The sequence below is a fragment of the Oratosquilla oratoria genome, chromosome 17 (assembly GCF_046742065.1).
Source record: "Oratosquilla oratoria isolate Oo_2021 chromosome 17, ASM4674206v1, whole genome shotgun sequence".
NCBI lineage: Eukaryota > Metazoa > Arthropoda > Malacostraca > Stomatopoda > Squillidae > Oratosquilla > Oratosquilla oratoria.
This window is the reverse complement of record NC_134793.1, coordinates 4,437,369-4,454,808: the sequence shown is the minus strand read 5'-3', so window position 1 is coordinate 4,454,808 and position 17,440 is coordinate 4,437,369. Positions and strand designations below refer to the sequence as shown.

Here is a 17,440-nt window from a genome sequence, read left to right as displayed (position 1 = left end):
CTTTCACACACCTTCCCAAACTCTGTCACTAATTTCTTTAATCCCTCCTCTGATCCTGCCACAAGTGCGGTGTCATCAGCAGACAATAACTGGCTAATCTCCCACTTTTCTCTATTTTCTTTAACCATCTCCAATCCCTGACCCATTACCTTTGCATTTACATCTCACACCACCCCATCCATGTATAAATTGAACAGCCAAGGTGACATAACACATCCCTGGCAAAGGGGAGAGGATAACGGCAAATTGAAAGTGAGTATTACGGGAGAGAGGGTTGAGGAAGTGGATATCTTAAATACTTGGGGGTATGTGTGGTGAGAAAGGGAGGAGTGGAAGTGGAGGTAGAATATAGATTGAGAGAAGCAAGTAAATGCCTTGGGGGATTAAAAAGTGTAATGAGAATTAGATATTTGGGAATGGATGCTAAGAGGGGATTGTATGAAGGGGTGATTGTGCCAACATCATTGTATGGGGCAGAAACATGGAACATATGTGAGGAAGAGTTTAAATGTGTTTTAGATGAAATGTCCGAGAAGTATGGTAAGGGTTATAGGCTGGATAGAGTGATAAATGAGGTGAGGAAGAGAGAGGGGGTGAAAAGGGAGTTGGGAGATAGGGTTGATGAAAGTGTTGGGATGGTTTGGACACATGGAAAGAATGAGCAAAGAAAGATTAGTAAAAGAGGTGTGGAAGGCAGAGATGGGGGGTGTAAACATGAGGGGGCAACCTAGGATAAGATGGATGGATGTAAGAGGAGCATTGGGAAAGGGGAATATCTGTTGAGGAAGGAAGGGAGAAGACAAAAGATAGGAGTGAGTGGAGAATGGTTGTGTATGCATTGTGCTCTGATGCATGGAAGGGAGTGGGTGTAGGATGGGGGGTGAGGGTGCGGGAGTATGTGAATGATATTTTAATGCAGCCCAAAGGGATTTCTCCTATCTTCTCTATTTCTGCATGAGGGGATGCAGAGTCACTGATTAAATGAAGTGGCCTTGCTGTGTCTGTGCTGTGTCTGGCTGCATTGCTTCTGACCCAGGACAGTGGGCGAGATGCAGCAATGACCCGTCATCTAGGAGGAGCCATGAAAAGAGGGAGGGAGGGAGGGAGGGTGGTGAATGGGAGTAGAGTATGTGGGGATGAAATGGGTGGGAGTGGATTTAAGCCTTTGACCTTGGCTACCTCCCTTGTAAAGGGAAATAAATGCCCTTGGTATATGTATGTCTTTGATGGTGCTCAGGAGGTGCTCAGATGAGAGGAAGGGTGGGAGGGGTGTGGAGTGTATTTAGGGATGAAATGGGTGGGAGTGTTTTTATGCCTTTCCCTTTTTGGCTACCTCCCTTGGAAGGGGGAAAAAGCCTTGGTATATGTATGTATGTATGTATATGTATGTATCACCATCAACATCATTTAAGTCCCCAAAGTACAAATGTGTAAATCTTTTGTTATCAGTACCCAATACAAGGGGAGAGGAGGGGTTGAAGTTGAGGGAGCATGGGAAAGGACACAATAGACAGAATTATAACTACATTATTGAGCACTTACTCTGGTATATATTCGCAAGTCTTTGCTGTGCACTTAATTCATGCCTGAAAGTTTCTTCCAGCTTTGATTCAGCTTCTCGTACTTCTTTCAGGGTTGAAAGAAGTTCTTCCACTCTCTCACCCTTTTCTTCAACTTGCTTCTGGAATTTGTCTCTCTCCTCCTGACATACTTGTAGCTGGGTACAAACGAAAACATGAAGACATCAAATGAAGCATCACACATTTCTATTCAAAATTCTATTATCTACTGATGCCAACTAATGCTTTCTGGCTTATACCGCCTTACAGATATCATGTACAAAATTATCAAGTTTATAGTTACAATGGATAAAAGCATCTGTGCAAACTATCATAAATCATAACTTTTACTGTTTTTTTATATGTAAAATCTGCAAAATATAACTGACCTCCTCTATCTTGTGATTGAGATCGGTCTGAAGGTCAAGGAGAGCCTGGGAGTGGTTCTTGCGCTGAATCACAAGATCCTCCACACGCTGATTGAGTTGATGTTGCAAGAGTTCCACCTGGCGCTGCAATAATCCTCTCTCCTGTTCTAGCCGTTTCTCCCTGAGAGCACAAAAAACAAATTAATAAATCATTACTCGTATTATACATACATATACCAAAGGCATTTCCCCCCTACACAGGGGGTAGCCAAAAAGAAAAATGCATAGAAACCACTCCCACCCATTCCATTTCCTATATATTCCACTCCCCTCCACCCTCCTCCCTCTCTCTTATCTTGGCACCTCCTGGATGATGGGTCATCCCTGCATACTGTCCACTGCCCTGCTACTCGTATTATGAAATGTATAATTCTGCCATTAACTATCTATATACAAAGGGCTTCTCCCTTACAATGGAGGTAGCCAGTTAAGGCAGATACCCACTCCCATCCACCACCCTTGTTACTCTCTCATCTATCTCTGGGTCAGATGCAATGCAGCAAATACATCAACACCAGTGCTACTTCACTTGCACGATGACCCATCCTCCTCACCCCTCATGCAGAAAATAAAGATGGGGAGAAATCCCTTCAGGCTGCTTTGAAATATTATCCATACACAACCATTCTCCACTCACCCCTATCCCCTGCCTTCTCCCTTCACTGCTCATAAAAGCCATTAACAGCAATATGCGTGTGTGTGTGTATGTATATGTATATATATATAATATATATGTATATATACATATATATATATATATATGTATATATATATATATATATACATACATACATATACCAAAGCTTTTTCCACCTTACAAGGGAGGTAGCCAAAAAGAAAAAGGCATAAAATCATTCCCACCAATTCCATCCCTAAATACACTCCACTCCCATCCACCCTCCCTCTTATCTTAGCACCTCCTGGATGATGGGTCATCCCTGCACCCTGTCCACTGCCCTGGGTCAGAGGCAGTGTCACAAGGCATAGCACATCCACAGCAAAGCCGCTTCATTAAATCGGCAACCCCCCTCTCCGTTCCCCCATGCATAAAAGGAGAAGATGGAAAGAAATCCCTTTGGGCTGCGTCAAATTTTGCTCACACATACTACCTCATCCCCCATCCCCCCGCCCATTCCACCTCATGCATCACAACATCATCCATATACAACCATTCTCCATTCACCCCTGCCTTCTGTCATCTCCTGTCCTTCTTCAACAGACATTCCCCTCTTCCCCAAAGCCCCCTTCACCCCATCCATCCATCTCATCCTAGGACGTCCCCTCATGTTCACTCCCTCCACACCTCTTTTACTAGTCTTTCTTCACTCATTCTTTCCATGTGTCCAAACCATCCTAATACTCTTTCATCAACCCTATCTCCCAGCTCCCTTTCCACCTCTGTTCTCCTCCTCACCTCCTCATTTCTCACTCTATCTAGCCTAGTAACCCCCATCATACTTCTCAGACACCTCACCTCAAACACATTCAAACTCCTTCTCTCTTCCTCTCTTATGTTCCATGTTTCTGCCCCATACAGTGCTGTTGGCACAATCACTCCTTCATACAGTCTCCTCTTAGCATCCATTCCCAAATGTCTATTCCTCATTACACTCTTCAATCCACCAAGGCATTTACTCGCTTCTCTCAATCTACATTCTACCTCCACCTTCACTCCACCTTTTCCTGCCACATTTGCACCCAAGTATCTAAAACTATCCACTTCCTCCAGTCGCTCTCCCTTAATCCTCACTTCCAGTCTACTGCCACTTTCACCCCTTGTACATCTCATCACCTTACTTTTACCCACATTCATCTTTAGCTTTCTTCTATCGCATACTCCCAAACTCTGTCACCAACTTCCTGAGTCCCTCCTCCGATCCTGCCACAAGCACAGTGTCGTCAGCAAACAACAGCTGGCTCACCTCCCACTTTTCTCCATTTTCTTTAACCATCTCCAATCCCTGACCCACTACCCTTGCATTTACCTCTCGCACTACCCCATCCATGTATAAGTTGAACAGCCAGGGCGACATAACGCTCAGTGCTCAATTGGTCGTTCTCTTTCACCAGTGAATTTTGATAACCATAGAAAATATGATGAAGCCAGTTGAGAGATAATGGAGGTTACGTAGGTACGACTACAATAAATATAATCAGGACGCCGACGTCGGCATCATCGCGTACCCACTTGCTCCTCATGACGCCTACGTAGGCGTCACCATATGGAAGTGGTTAACAGCAATATGTGTGTGTGTGTGTGTGTATATGTATGTATATATATACAGTATATATATATATATGTGTATATATATATATATATATACACACACACACATACACAAAGCATCAAAGGACCTTAAAAAGAAGACCCAATTCAGAAACCAAAGTCTACTTGACAGGGCACAAATTATCCCTAGATACTTATTTCTCACACTTTTCATTCCACTTGCTTCCCTGACTACTATGTTCAGTTTTCACCTCCCTCCCAAACTCTGCCACTCACTGCTTGTCCCTCCTCTGACTTCATTACAAGCAGTGTCATCCACAAACAACTGAGTCACTCCCACTTTCATACCAGAGAAAAACAAGCTCCTACATAAAGAATACATATACTAAATGATCTTTCCCTCTTACAAGGGTGTGGCCAAGTCAAAGCCTATACCCACACTACACCCATCCCAAACCCACCCAAAAACCCATTTGTTTGCCCACCCATCTAGGCAGCTTGCTGATGAAGGGTCATATGTCCCCAACCACAATACTCAGATAAAAAAACAATGCAATAAGACAAAGCACCTTCACAGGATGCCAAACTGCAGAAGGTTGTTTATCCCTATCACTTCTATACATGACAACACCCCCACCTCATCAACTCTCTATTTTTTTCCTACAAATGGTCACAATATAAATGCAAAAAATAAATTGGGGAAAGGTAATGAATAAGACACTGTCACATCACTACAAGTCCCTTCTAAATTTATAATGTTCCAAGGTCTTACTGAAAGAAGTCTTTCAAACGAGTCTTACTTATATGCCAATTGTATTTCTTGGCTGGCAATGTTCTCAGCTTTAATAATTGCTTCACAACGGGATTTATTGGCACTTAGTAGCTGGTCTTCAAGACATTTCACCTGTGAAAAGAAAGGAGAGCAAAGTGAGTTACACAGATTTTGCAATCATAACAGCATACAGTGTAATTTGATCTGTTGACTGTATAGAAATAATGCAACCGATACTCTCTATGAACTATGTTTATAATACAATGGGTAGATGTGTTAGCACTGAGTGAAGGCAAGGATGTGGGAGAAGAAAGGTTCGATTGGAGAGTGATGAGATATGTATGGGCTTGAAGGGCAGGAAATGTCATCGAGGATTACGTAAGTAAACATGAGAATTGAATGTGAAGTGTGGATGGATGAGTATGTATGGTCCTGGTAATTTGAAATGTAAAGAAGAGAGAAAAAAATTGTAGACATAAATGAGTGTGTGGAGAGATTTTCTGATATCATGACCTCTGTGTGAATGGACAATGCATTAAATAGTTAACAATTTTCATCTATAGTAATAATGTTTACCTTGGCATGATGCAAACATCCAAAGGCCAACACAGATCAATATGTTTTTAAACTTTATGGATGTTGTGTTACAGTGTATATATCTTTTAGGAGGGAATATATATATATATATATATATATACATATACATATATATATATATATATATATATATATATGTATATATACATATACACATATATATATATATATATATACATACATATACCAAGGCTTTTTCCCCCTTACAAGGGGGGTAGCCAAAAAGAAAAAGGCATAAAATCGTTCCCACCCATTCCATCCCTGAATACACTCCACACCCCTCCACCCTCCCTCTTATCTTAGCACCTCCTGAATGACGGGTCATCCCTGCACCTTGTCCACTGCCCTGGGTCAGAAGCAGGGTCGCAAGACACAGCACATCCACAGCAAGGCCACTTCATTAAATCGGCGACCCCCCGTCTCCGTCCCCCCATTGCATAAAATGAGAGGACGGGGAGAAATCCCTTCGGGCTGCGTCAATTTTTTTTTCATTCATACTTCCTCACTCCCCATCCCCCACCCACTCCCCCTCATGCATCACAGCCTCATCTATACACAACCCTTCTCCATTCACCCCTACCTTCTGTCCTCTCCCGTCCTTCCTCCACAGACATTCCTCTCTTTTGTAAAGCCCCTTTCACCACATCCATCCACCTCATCCTAGGACGACCCCTCATTTTCACTCCTTCCACCTCTGCCTTCCACACTTCTTTTACTAATCTTTCTTCACTCATTCTTTCCATGTGTCCAAACCATCCTAATACTCTTTCATCAACCCTATCTCCCAGCTCCCTTTCCACCTCTGTTCTCCTCCTCACCTCCTCATTTCTCACTCAAGCCTAGTAACCCCTATCATACTTCTCAAACATTTCATCTCAAACACATTCAAACTCCTTCTCTCTTCCTCTCTCATGTTCCATGTTTCTGCCCCGTAAATTGCTGTTGGCACAATCACTCCTTCATATAACCTCCTCTTAGCATCCATTCCAAGATGTCTATTTCTCATTACACTTTTTAATCAACCAAGGCATTTACTCGCTTCTCTCAATCTACATTCTACCTCCACCCCCACTCCTCCCTTTCCTGTCACATTTGCACCCAAGTATCTAAAACTATCCACTTCCTCCAGTTTCTCACCCTTAATGCTCACTTCCAGCCTACTGTCACTCTCTCCCCTTTCCCTATCCCCCTCTCAATTCTAAATCTTTCTTTCCTAAAAAAGAAAGATTTAGAATAAAGACAGAAAAAGAGAGAAAGATTTTCTCTCATTTTCATAAGTTTTCTATGTTCCAGTCCAGTTTCCTTCAATGACTGAGGTAGTGGTCCACCTAATGTTAACACTTTTAATATAACATCAGTAAACATACAATTTATGTGACCATGAAGTACAGAATAATGTGCAATATTCTTACCCTTTCCTCAAGTTCTTGTACTTGCTTACTGCGAGCCTCCAAGCTCCCTGCCATGACAACAGATTGTGAGGATGCATTCTGATGATCATTTCTTGAGCTGGCAAAGAGATAAAAAATTAAATAAGTAAAATAAATAAAAGTTAACCTAAATCAATAAATGCTTAATACAGTAATCACTTAATTATAGGGGAGAGGGGGAGATGAAGAATAATATAATGATTAATTATCTTATAATCAAATTTGCTAAAAGAGTACCATACTCTGTTTTTTCTCACAATATCAGACATTCATCATTCCAAGTTTTACGTGGCCTTTGGAACGGGGTTAAATAGAACCAGAACCCAAAATGCACTACACAAAATTTGTAGGTCTGATTTGTCACATTTAATATTGTTGTCCAATACAGTATTCTCTCTACTTACAGTTCAACATCCCTGGATAGGGAATTGATTTTTGACTGGCTCTGTAGTAAATCATTTTCAAGTCTTACTATTTTTCCTTCTGTTTCTTTCAACTTCTTAACAGATTCGTCTTTTACATGTATTTCTTCTTTTAACTGCTCACGAACAGATAGGAGCTCTCGCTCCAAATTAAATTTTTCCTGATCTGAAAAGTGAAAACAAAGTATAATAAGAGATTAAGTTTATAATTATAATCCATTATCAATGTATCTACAGTCCTCCGAAAGGGGCAACGTCCTAGCCTGCCGATGAGAGGAGTTTGTGACGTTAAACCATATCATCATCATCAATGTATCACTTGGTTCCCTCTTGTAAGAGACCTGTGGCCACATTCAGGTCTTAGTTTTAGCATCTATATTGTGGAGATATTGAACAATGTAAGATAACGGCATGTGCATCATGTATAGTGATGCACATGTATTTGGGACATTGGTGTCTGTTTCCAGGCTTATTCTGTATTGATATAATTTTAGCTTCAGGTGTTCAGGTGGGCTATTGTTATCATGGATATAATTCTTATGTGCCTTTGAGAGTTAATGGTGGAAATGTGTTTAGAAATAGAGCTGATGATAGCTAACACAGTATTTAGGAAAAGAGTCAAACATAAGTACACATGGGAGAGGGGGGTGGATGGAAGGGTGTTTGATAATGCATTAATGGGAGAGGGGGGTGGATGGAAGGGTGTTTGATAATGCATTAATGGGTTATGTTGTGGTATCCAGGAAAAGGGTAGGAATAGTTCTGGATGCCTATGTTCTTTGGGGAGAGAGTGGGGGGATATCAAATAAAAAAAAAATTGTGGAAGGTAAGCTGAGAGTAGAGGATAGGTGGAGAAAGAGGAAAAGGGCAGAAGGTATAGAGGTGCTTTGAATAAATTGCTTAAATAAGCACCATGAGAAGCTGAGAGAAGTGTGGGAAGTGGTGAAGGATAGAGTACAGGTAGGAGTGGAGGAATGGGGGTTTTTCAAGGAGGGAATGACAAGGCATGCAAATATATGTGGAACAAAGAGGATGGGAGGGAATAGAAAGAAGGGTAGTGAATGGTGAGATGATGTGAAGAAGGTGGTAAAAGAGAGGAAGCGAACATTCAGGGACTGTTTGCAAAGTAGGAGAGAAACATGTGAGAGATACAGAGAAAAAAGAAGAAAAACAAAACAAAAGGTAAAGGAGGCAACAAGGAGATGTAAAATTGGGGGGGGGCAGTATGACAGAAAATATTTAAGTAATAAAAAGATGTTTTGGAAGAAAGTTAAAGGTCAACATGCACAACTGGGGACACTTTTTCAAAACTCCAAGCAGAATAAATATAAAAGCATTGCCGACTATTCCCACAAAATATTTTTGCTACTAAACTTAAATTTCAGCAACAAAAATGCAATTTTTCAACTTTGAAACCATCATCTGCACTCTGAAACCAGTTTCAGAAATCTTCAGAAGTGTGACATTTGAGTAGTTAATCATTGCTAGTCACACGCCATTGTTAAACATTGAATCTTTTGAATAGCTATGAGAAAACTGAATAAATTATGGTCTATTGTGTAGCTATCGAGTATAAAAATGGCTAAGGAATGTAACAACAAAATCAGCATTGTCAATAATTTGCATTTCCACATCTTTAAGACTAAGCTTCCAACATCTGGTGATCTGCCCCCATTCTATTTATGATGTTTTGGGACCCTCCCTTGTAATATATAGTATCCTAACATATATATATATACAATAATTTCCATGCACTTGTTTCCCTTATAAAGTATGTCCCTCCCTCTATGACTGCAGGATATTCAACAAGGCATTTTAGAGACAAGATTGATTTTTTGGTCATAGATTTATATTGGTTACATCATCTAATAGTCCAATTTGGCCTATTTATGGCACAATAAATGTCTTTTTCATCATCTTTATTTCTCAAAATTATAAATTTTGTTGAATTTTTCCTTTATGCAAGACCATATGCCAATTTCTACTACATACATTTATACAAGTTTATATAAAAAGAGAGCTTCATAGAAAAATATAATTTTCTCAGTTATTGCTGAGGTAGCAAGTCTACCCATTTTTTTTTAATCGCTTATGGTCTAGTTCATGATTCTGAAGAGTAGCTTAGCGGTTCTCCTGCACACAAGAGCCCCCCCCCCCAGCAAATAGACTATAGGCCTAGGTAGCCTATGTAATGCACATTTTGTGAATCTGTACATTTTATGAATATCCATAAAACATGCAGCACCAACAAGGAATTCATAACTGGATGCACAGATAAATACATTTGATATGCACAAATGAAGATTTGTAAAATAGGTTCATAGTGTGTGCATGTCTAATGGATTTGTTATCTGTGAGCCCAATTACAAATTCATTATTGGTGCTGCACATTTCAATGAATATTCATAACCTGTGCAGACTCACAAAATGTACATGACAGCCTACACAGATTAGTTATGGCCTGTGTTGTTGGCCTATGCCTTTGTGACATGAGACTGAGACTGTCATGACTGGCACTAGACCTAGGCCTATGGCTATCCCCCAGACCCCCCCCCCCCCACACCACCACCACCACCACTCCCCTGGCCCGGCCATGGGGCAGGGTAAGTGGGTGAGTAAAGTTATGGTTAGGCCTATGGCCACAGCACCAATTCATTCATTAGGTTAATACAGGGGGTCACGGCAATTCGAATTATCGTAAATTCGACGGTAGCTAATTTATACCCAACCCTCAAGGTTCGACAGCCAGACTCGACAATTCGACATTCAAATCTCGCGAGCCACGCACCCGTTCAAATTTGCCGCCACTCCCGATGCACCACTCTGTCTCACTCTCGCCCCAGCCATCATCGAGGCAAGCCACGCTCCGCTGTTCCACCACCATGCCGTGCAAATCCATCTCCGGCCCCATCCCTAAGAAACACACTTTCCTGACTTTCAAAGATAAGCTTGAGCTTATAAGAAAGTGAGAGGCAGGTATGGCTCATTCTGCCGTTGCAGCGGAAATGGGTGTCCCGAGATCAACAGTATCAATGATTTTGAAGAACAGGGACAAGTACCGCCAGGCCGCTGCATCACCACCTTCCACGACTTCCCTTGTTCTCCGTGGCTCAAGGGACTCCCGTCTCGACACGATGGAGGACATGTTGATCAAGTGGATAGAGGACAGGACACAACGCAAGATGCCAATCATCATGGGGCTCGTGCAGGAGCATGCCTTGTCACTGTGGGAGGACTTGCAGGCCACAACATCCACCACCAAAAATGTACTGAATTTAATAAACAAAATTAGATATAAATGAAGCCTTTAATATTACTGATCTAGTCTAAGTTAGTGTTTTTTAGAGGTTATAGTGATATTTTAGGGGGGTCTGGGCTGGAGGTCCGTCCCTATCCCCATTAATTACAATGTATTCCTATGGGAAAAACTGCATCATGATTCGACAAAACCCAGGTTCGACCGATGATAGACTGCCCCATCCCTGTCGAATTGCGGTGACCCCCTGTACTATGACTAAGATGTTGATCTAGTTTTTGCCTTAGGCCTAGCCTATACCTAGACATACTAGTTAGTATTTCCTATTCCCTCTGCCCTATATCATTGGTTTTCCACTTCCTGATCCTGTTTTTCTCCACTTTCTTCACTACTATGGTTAGACTTCCAATTTTCATCATCATCAAGGTCATCTTTGGCATGTTCAATCATTTCCTAATCATCTTTTGATGTTTGGCGTTGTTTCATGGTCTCAAACATATATGGCTGGACAAATAATGAATGAACTCAGGTGTCTAACTCTTCTTCAGAGTCAATTAAATTCTGTTACTTTTTCAATAGAAACTGTGAATGTGCATGCAATAATCAATTCTAAGGTGCTATTTTATAAACACAATGTTTAATTACTATGATGTTCCACTGATATGTGATGAATGACTCCATGTCTGGGATCTTCAGAAATCTGCTCTTATAAATATGCATTTTAATCAAAATGTGACTATTACAATGATGGAATTGACTGGGATAGTCTACAAGACAATTTCTAAAAGGGAGTGGGTAGTTTAGAAAAATTACTTCATTTATTGCACTCTGATCTTTACGAGAGTTAGGAGAGGTGAGTCAAGCAGAGAAGAAAAGGTAAAAGGCACAGATGGACAGATATTAACAGAAGAGGCAGTAAGGGGAAAGTGGGCAGAGTATTTCAGAGAGCTGTTGAATGTGTAGGAGTATAGGGAGGGATTGGTGGTAGCAGTGGAGAGAGACAAGAAAATTATTGTGATAGGAGAGGAAAATGGAGGAGAAATAAGAAAAGATGAAGTACAAGTAGTTTTCAAAATTTTGAGAGCAGGTAAGGCACCTAGATTAAATGGGTATCATGCAGTGTCTGAAGAAGGGAGGTACAGCAATTGTGGACTGGCTAGTGAAGTTATTCAATGTGTGTCTTGGGGAGGGTAGAATGCCAGAGGACTGAAGGAGTGCCTGTTTAGTTCTGCTTTACATGGGAAAAGGGGACAACTGTGAGTGGAATAGTTTCAGAGGGATCAGTTTGTTGAGTGTAGTTGGGAAGGCATATTTGAGGATTTTAACTGAGAGGCTTGGGAGAGGAACAGAGGGAGTAACTGGTGAGGAACAGAGGGAGTAACTGGTGAGGAACAGTGTGGGTTTAGGAAAGGCCCGGGTTGCATGGATCAGATTTTTGTGGTAAGGTAGATATATGAGAAAGCTTTAGCAAAAGGTAAGGATGTTTTTTGGGCCTTCATGGATTTGGTTAAAGAAAACTGAGAAAAGCAGGTGAGCGAGTTATTGTTTGCTAATGATACTGTACTTGTGGCAGGGTCAGAGGGGGGGATTAACCACTTCCATACGGTGACGCCTACGTAGGCGTCATGAGGAGCAAGTGGGTACGTGATGATGCCGATGTCGGCGTCTTGATTATATTTATTGTAGTCGTACCTACGTAACCTCCATTCTCTCTAAACTGGCTTCATCATATTTTCTATGGTTATCAAAATTCACGGGTGAAAGAGAACGAACGATTCAGCACTGACTTTATTTTTTATAATGTGATTATTATGACGCAACATCGCACGTCGGACAGCTAATGCTGCCAGACATGCGATGTGCCCCGGAGTGAAGAGGTTAAGGGGATTAGTGACAGAGTTTGGGAGGGTATGTGATAGGAGAAAGTTGAAGGTGAAAGTGAGTAAAAGGTAATGAGATTTACAAAGGGTGAGGATGGCAGCATTTTGGAAGTAAGTCTTAATGGAGAGAGGCTGGACGTAGTGGATAGCTTTAGGTATTTGGGGTTGCATGTGGCAGGAAAGGGGGAGAAGTAAATTGAAGACTCAGAGAAACAAATAAATGCCTAGGGGATTAAAAAATGCCATAAAAAAAAAAAAAACATTTGGGAATGGATGCAAGGAGACTATATGAAGGGGTGATTGTGTCAATGGAACTATATGGGGCAGAGACCTGGAATATGAGAGACAGAAAGGAAAAGCTTAAATGTGTTTGAGATAAAATGTCTGAGAAGTTTGGTAGGGGTTATAAGGTTGGATAGAGTGAAAAACAAGGTGAGGAGGAGAGCTGGGGTGGAAAAGGAGGTGGCAGATAGGGCTGATGAAAGAGTATTGGAATGATTTTGACACATGGAAAGAATGAGTGAAGAAAGATTAGTAAAAGAGGTGTGTAAGGCAGAGGTGGAGGGAATGAACTTGAGAAGACGATTGAGGAAGATATGGATGGATGGGGTGAAAGGAAAGGGACCAGACAGGAGATAGGGGTGAGTGGAGAATGGTTGTGGAGTACATAGATGATACTATGATGCAAGGATGGGAGGCGGTAGGGGCATGTGATTATGTACCAATGCTATTTTGATGCAGCCCAAAGGGATTTCTCTCTGTCTTCTCTTTTTCTGCATGAGGGGACAAAGAGGTGGGAATGGACAAGATTGGGGAGACAAATTGGGAATAGATAGTTCAACAGTCATGCAAGTATACCCTCAGAGTATCATAAGTGTGATTGTATGACAGTATGAATATGTTGAAAATGGCCCAATGAGGTGGGGTGGCAGCTGGACCTTGCTGGTATATTCAACACCAACAAACATAAGTTCTCAGTTAAAAAATGTCCAAATAAATCACCAATTATAATCATACATTTTCAACACATTCGATTTATATTGCTAGCAAAGAAAATTTACATAACACCTTTTTATGTTGTTTAGTGACATGACCATGAACCTGTCCTCTCTGAGACAGTCAACAATCTATCAAAAAGTTGTTTCCACTTGATATTCCATCTATGAGTTAAGAGTGATTGTGTGAATGAGGTGTGTCAATGAATGTGAGACATCCTTTGATTGCAGTGAACAACCTGTCAGCATTCAGAGTAATTATGTGACAAGGTCTGTGTCAATGCAGTCAATGTGGAGTACCTCTTGATTAGTGAACAAGGCTTACCTGTTAGCATAGTGAACAGGATTCACCTGTCAGTATGATGTTGACAGTGAATATGTGAAATCTGTGTCAATGGCTGTACATTTTTATGGATGCAAAATTTCATCTATTGTTCATTTCAAGGTAATTTTTTATGGATCACATTTTTTTTTTCTTCTATATAAACAAAATAAATGCACCACATTGATCATCCTTAGAATTTTTGCACATATGGTGGATTAAAATGTGTAATGAGAAATAGACATTTGGGAATGGATGAAAAGGAGGTTATATGAAGGAGTGATTGTGCCAACAGCAATGTACGGGGCAGAAACATGGAACATGAGAGAGGAAGTGAGAAGGAGTTTGAATGTGCTTGAGATGAAATGTCTGAAAAGTATGATAGGGGTTACTAGGCTAGATAGAGTGAGATATGAGGAGGTGAGGAGGAGAACAGGGGTGGAAAAGGAGCTGGGAGATAGGGTTGATGAAAGAGTATTAGGATGGTTTGGACACATGGAAAGAATGAGTGAAGAAAGATTAGTAAAAGAAGTGTGGAAGGTGGAGGTGGAAGGAGTGAATATGAGGGGGCGTTCTGGGATGAGATGGATGGGTGGGGTGAAAGGGGCTTTACAAAAGAGAGGAATGTCTGTAGAGGAAGGACGGGAGAGGACAGAAGATAGGGGTGAATGGAGAAGGGTTGTGTATAGATGAGGCTGTGATGCATGAGGGGGAGTGCATGGGGGATGGGGGGTGAGGAAGTATGTATGAGAAAAATTTGACGCAGCCCGAAGGGATTTCTCCCCGTCTTCTCATTTCCTGCAAGTGGGGACGGAAAGGGGGGGGGGTCGCTGAATTTATGAGGTGGCCTTGCTGTGGATGTGCTGTGTCTTGCAACACTGCTTCTGAGCCAGGGTAGTGGACAGGATGCAGGGATGACCCGTCATCCAGGAGGTGCCAAGATGGGAGGGAGGGAGGAGGGTGGAGGGGAGTGGAATATATGGGAAATGAAATGGGTGGGAGTGATTTCTATGCCATTTTATTTTTGGCTATCCCCCATGTAAGGGGGAAAAAGCCTTTGGTATGTGTATGTATGTATGGAAGAACTCATGTTTGCTGAGTGTGCTAAATATACTGGTAAGGACTAACTGCCTTCCTGCCTCATTGGACAATTTTCAGCATGTTCATCCCCTCATTACAATCACATTTACAATACTCTGAAAGTATATTTGCATGAAAACTGAACTAACTACTACCAATTTCTCTCCTATTCTGTCTTTTCTGACCTGTTTTGGTCCATTACAGCTTTTCTAGGAACAGAGTTGAGTCCCACCCAGGGCTAAATTTTTGTTTAGCAAAACTGAACTCAAGATGGCATTCTAACTGGTGGGCAAGGAGCTAGGGGTGTGTATGTATAAGGTCTCAGCATTACCCATAGATCATGTCATATGTGAGTTCTCATCTGGGAGAGTAATAGCTGTGATCACAAGTACACGTGATCCAAAGCCGTGGTGAATCTTCCCCATTTGCTGCCCCTCCAGTCTAAGCTCCTCATGGATATAGGGCCATCCGTATTCACCACCAATTGCTCTCAGACAATGCACCAAGACACAGCATCTCCAGTGTGGCCTCCACTAACACAATAAAATCTTGGTCAAAATAACAAATTAAATAGGAAATCTTGGTCAAAATAAATTAAATAGGAAATCTTGGGCAAAATAACAAATTAAATAGGGATAAATTTCTTAGTTTTCATATTTATTGATTATTTTTATTTCACATTTATTGAAAGAAGCAAGTAAATGCCCTGGAGGATTAAAAAGGGTAATGAGAACTAGATATTTGGGAATGTGTGCTAAGAGGAGATTGTATGATGGAGTGATTGTGCCAACAGCACTGTATGGGGGCAGAAACATGGAAGTTTAAATGTGTTTGAGATGAAATGTCTGAGAAGTATGGTAGGGGTTACTACATGTAAGTTGGATAGAGTGAGAAACGAGGTGAGGAGGGGAGCAGGGGTGGAAAAGGAATTGGGGGATAAGGTTGATAAAAGAGTATTGGGATGGTTTGGAGACATGAAATGAATAAGTGAAGAAAGATAAATAAAAGAAGTGCAGAAGGCAGAGGTGGATGGAGTGAACAGGAGGGGGCAACTGATGATGAGGTGGATGAATGGGGTAAAATGGACATTGAGAAAGAGGGGGATGCCTGTTGAGGAGGGGAGAAGACAGAAGATAGGGGTGAGTGGAGAATGGTTGTATATGGGTGATGTTTTGATGCATGGAAGGAGGACAGTGGGGGATGGGAGGTTAGGGAGTGGTTATGTATAATATTTTGATGCAGCTCAAAGGGATTTCTCCCAATCTCTTTTTCTACATGAGGGGATGGAGAAGAGGGGTTGCCAATTAAATGAAGCAGCATTGCTGTGGATGTGCTCTATCTTGCTGCATTGCTTCTGACCCAGGGCAATGGGTGAGATGCAGGGATGACCTGTCATCCACGAGGCAAGAAAAGAGGGAGGAATGGAGAAGTGGTGAATGGGAGTGGAGTGAGTGGGGATGAAATGGGTGGGAAGGGAATTTTGTCTTTTGACACTTCCCTTGTAAGAGGGAAAAAGCCCTTGGTATATGTATGTATTTTCATTCTGTAAGGGACAAATGATGGGTACCTGCATGTGGTAGTACTGCAAGATGGATAAAAAAGCTGCCCATTTTCAAAATCTGTCAACCCCCTCACTCACCTCTGACAGGAGGTGCAGCCCTGCAGGGCTGGTACTTGGTCTCTGGACTAGGCCCAAGGACTCTTTTTTCAACTTCAACTGTATGTTTTACACTTTTTCAAACATGAAGACCTGACTACCAGCTACTACTCTCCTCCCCAAACTATTATGAACCAGTGACATAGAAATAGTTCTACAGTGACACAGTGCTGACAACAGTCCAAAGTTTCATCCCTGAGAGATCTGTGGGAAGTTCCGATGATCATTGCCAGCCACTATAGGGCTGTGGGTTTTCTGATTAGTGAAGCTCAAGGCAACAATTGACTAATTAATTTATTTCATATGTCCAAGTTCTGTTTTCCTGCATAACAATAATATCAAGAGTAGACCAGTCACATTTCAATACTACATGGTTACTGGCCAGCTTGGCCCATTGGCAACTCGGTCCATCGGCTGCTTGAGATGCCATTTATTTTCTTACATAAATGTGGAGGTCAAAGAAATTAAGGTATGATAAATTTGTGTATTATTTTAGTTGTGCACAACTACGTGATATACATACAACCAAGGCTTTTTCCCCCTTACAAGGGAGGTAGCCAAAAAGGAAAAGGCATAAAATCATTTCCATCCATTCCATCCCTGAATACACTCCACACCCCTCCTATCTTAGCACCTCCTGGATGACAGGTCATCCCTACACCTTGTCCACTGCCCTGGGTCAGAGGCAGTGTTGCAAGACACAGCAAGGCCGCTTCATTAAATCGGCGACCCCCCCCCTCCGTCCCCCCATTGCATAAAAGGAGAGGACGGGGAGAAATCCCTTCGTGCTGCGTCAAATTTTGCTCACACATACT

The 17,440-nt window shown here is 41.7% G+C and overlaps 1 protein-coding gene across 5 annotated transcripts in view; it reads right to left on the bottom strand.

Moving 5' to 3' along the window:
• The window catches only part of LOC143034355 (uncharacterized), a 99,786-nt gene that overhangs the window by 75,136 nt on the left and 7,210 nt on the right, over positions 1 to 17,440 (bottom strand). For all 5 annotated transcript variants that reach the window (XM_076200298.1, XM_076200299.1, XM_076200300.1 and 2 more), the window contains exons 2-6: positions 7,418 to 7,601; positions 6,996 to 7,092; positions 5,015 to 5,118; positions 1,949 to 2,108; positions 1,543 to 1,717 (exon numbers count right to left, since the gene is read on the bottom strand). In XM_076200298.1, the coding sequence (XP_076056413.1) occupies positions 1,543 to 1,717; positions 1,949 to 2,108; positions 5,015 to 5,118; positions 6,996 to 7,092; positions 7,418 to 7,601 (720 nt within the window). The remainder of the gene's footprint in view (positions 1 to 1,542; positions 1,718 to 1,948; positions 2,109 to 5,014; positions 5,119 to 6,995; positions 7,093 to 7,417; positions 7,602 to 17,440) is intronic.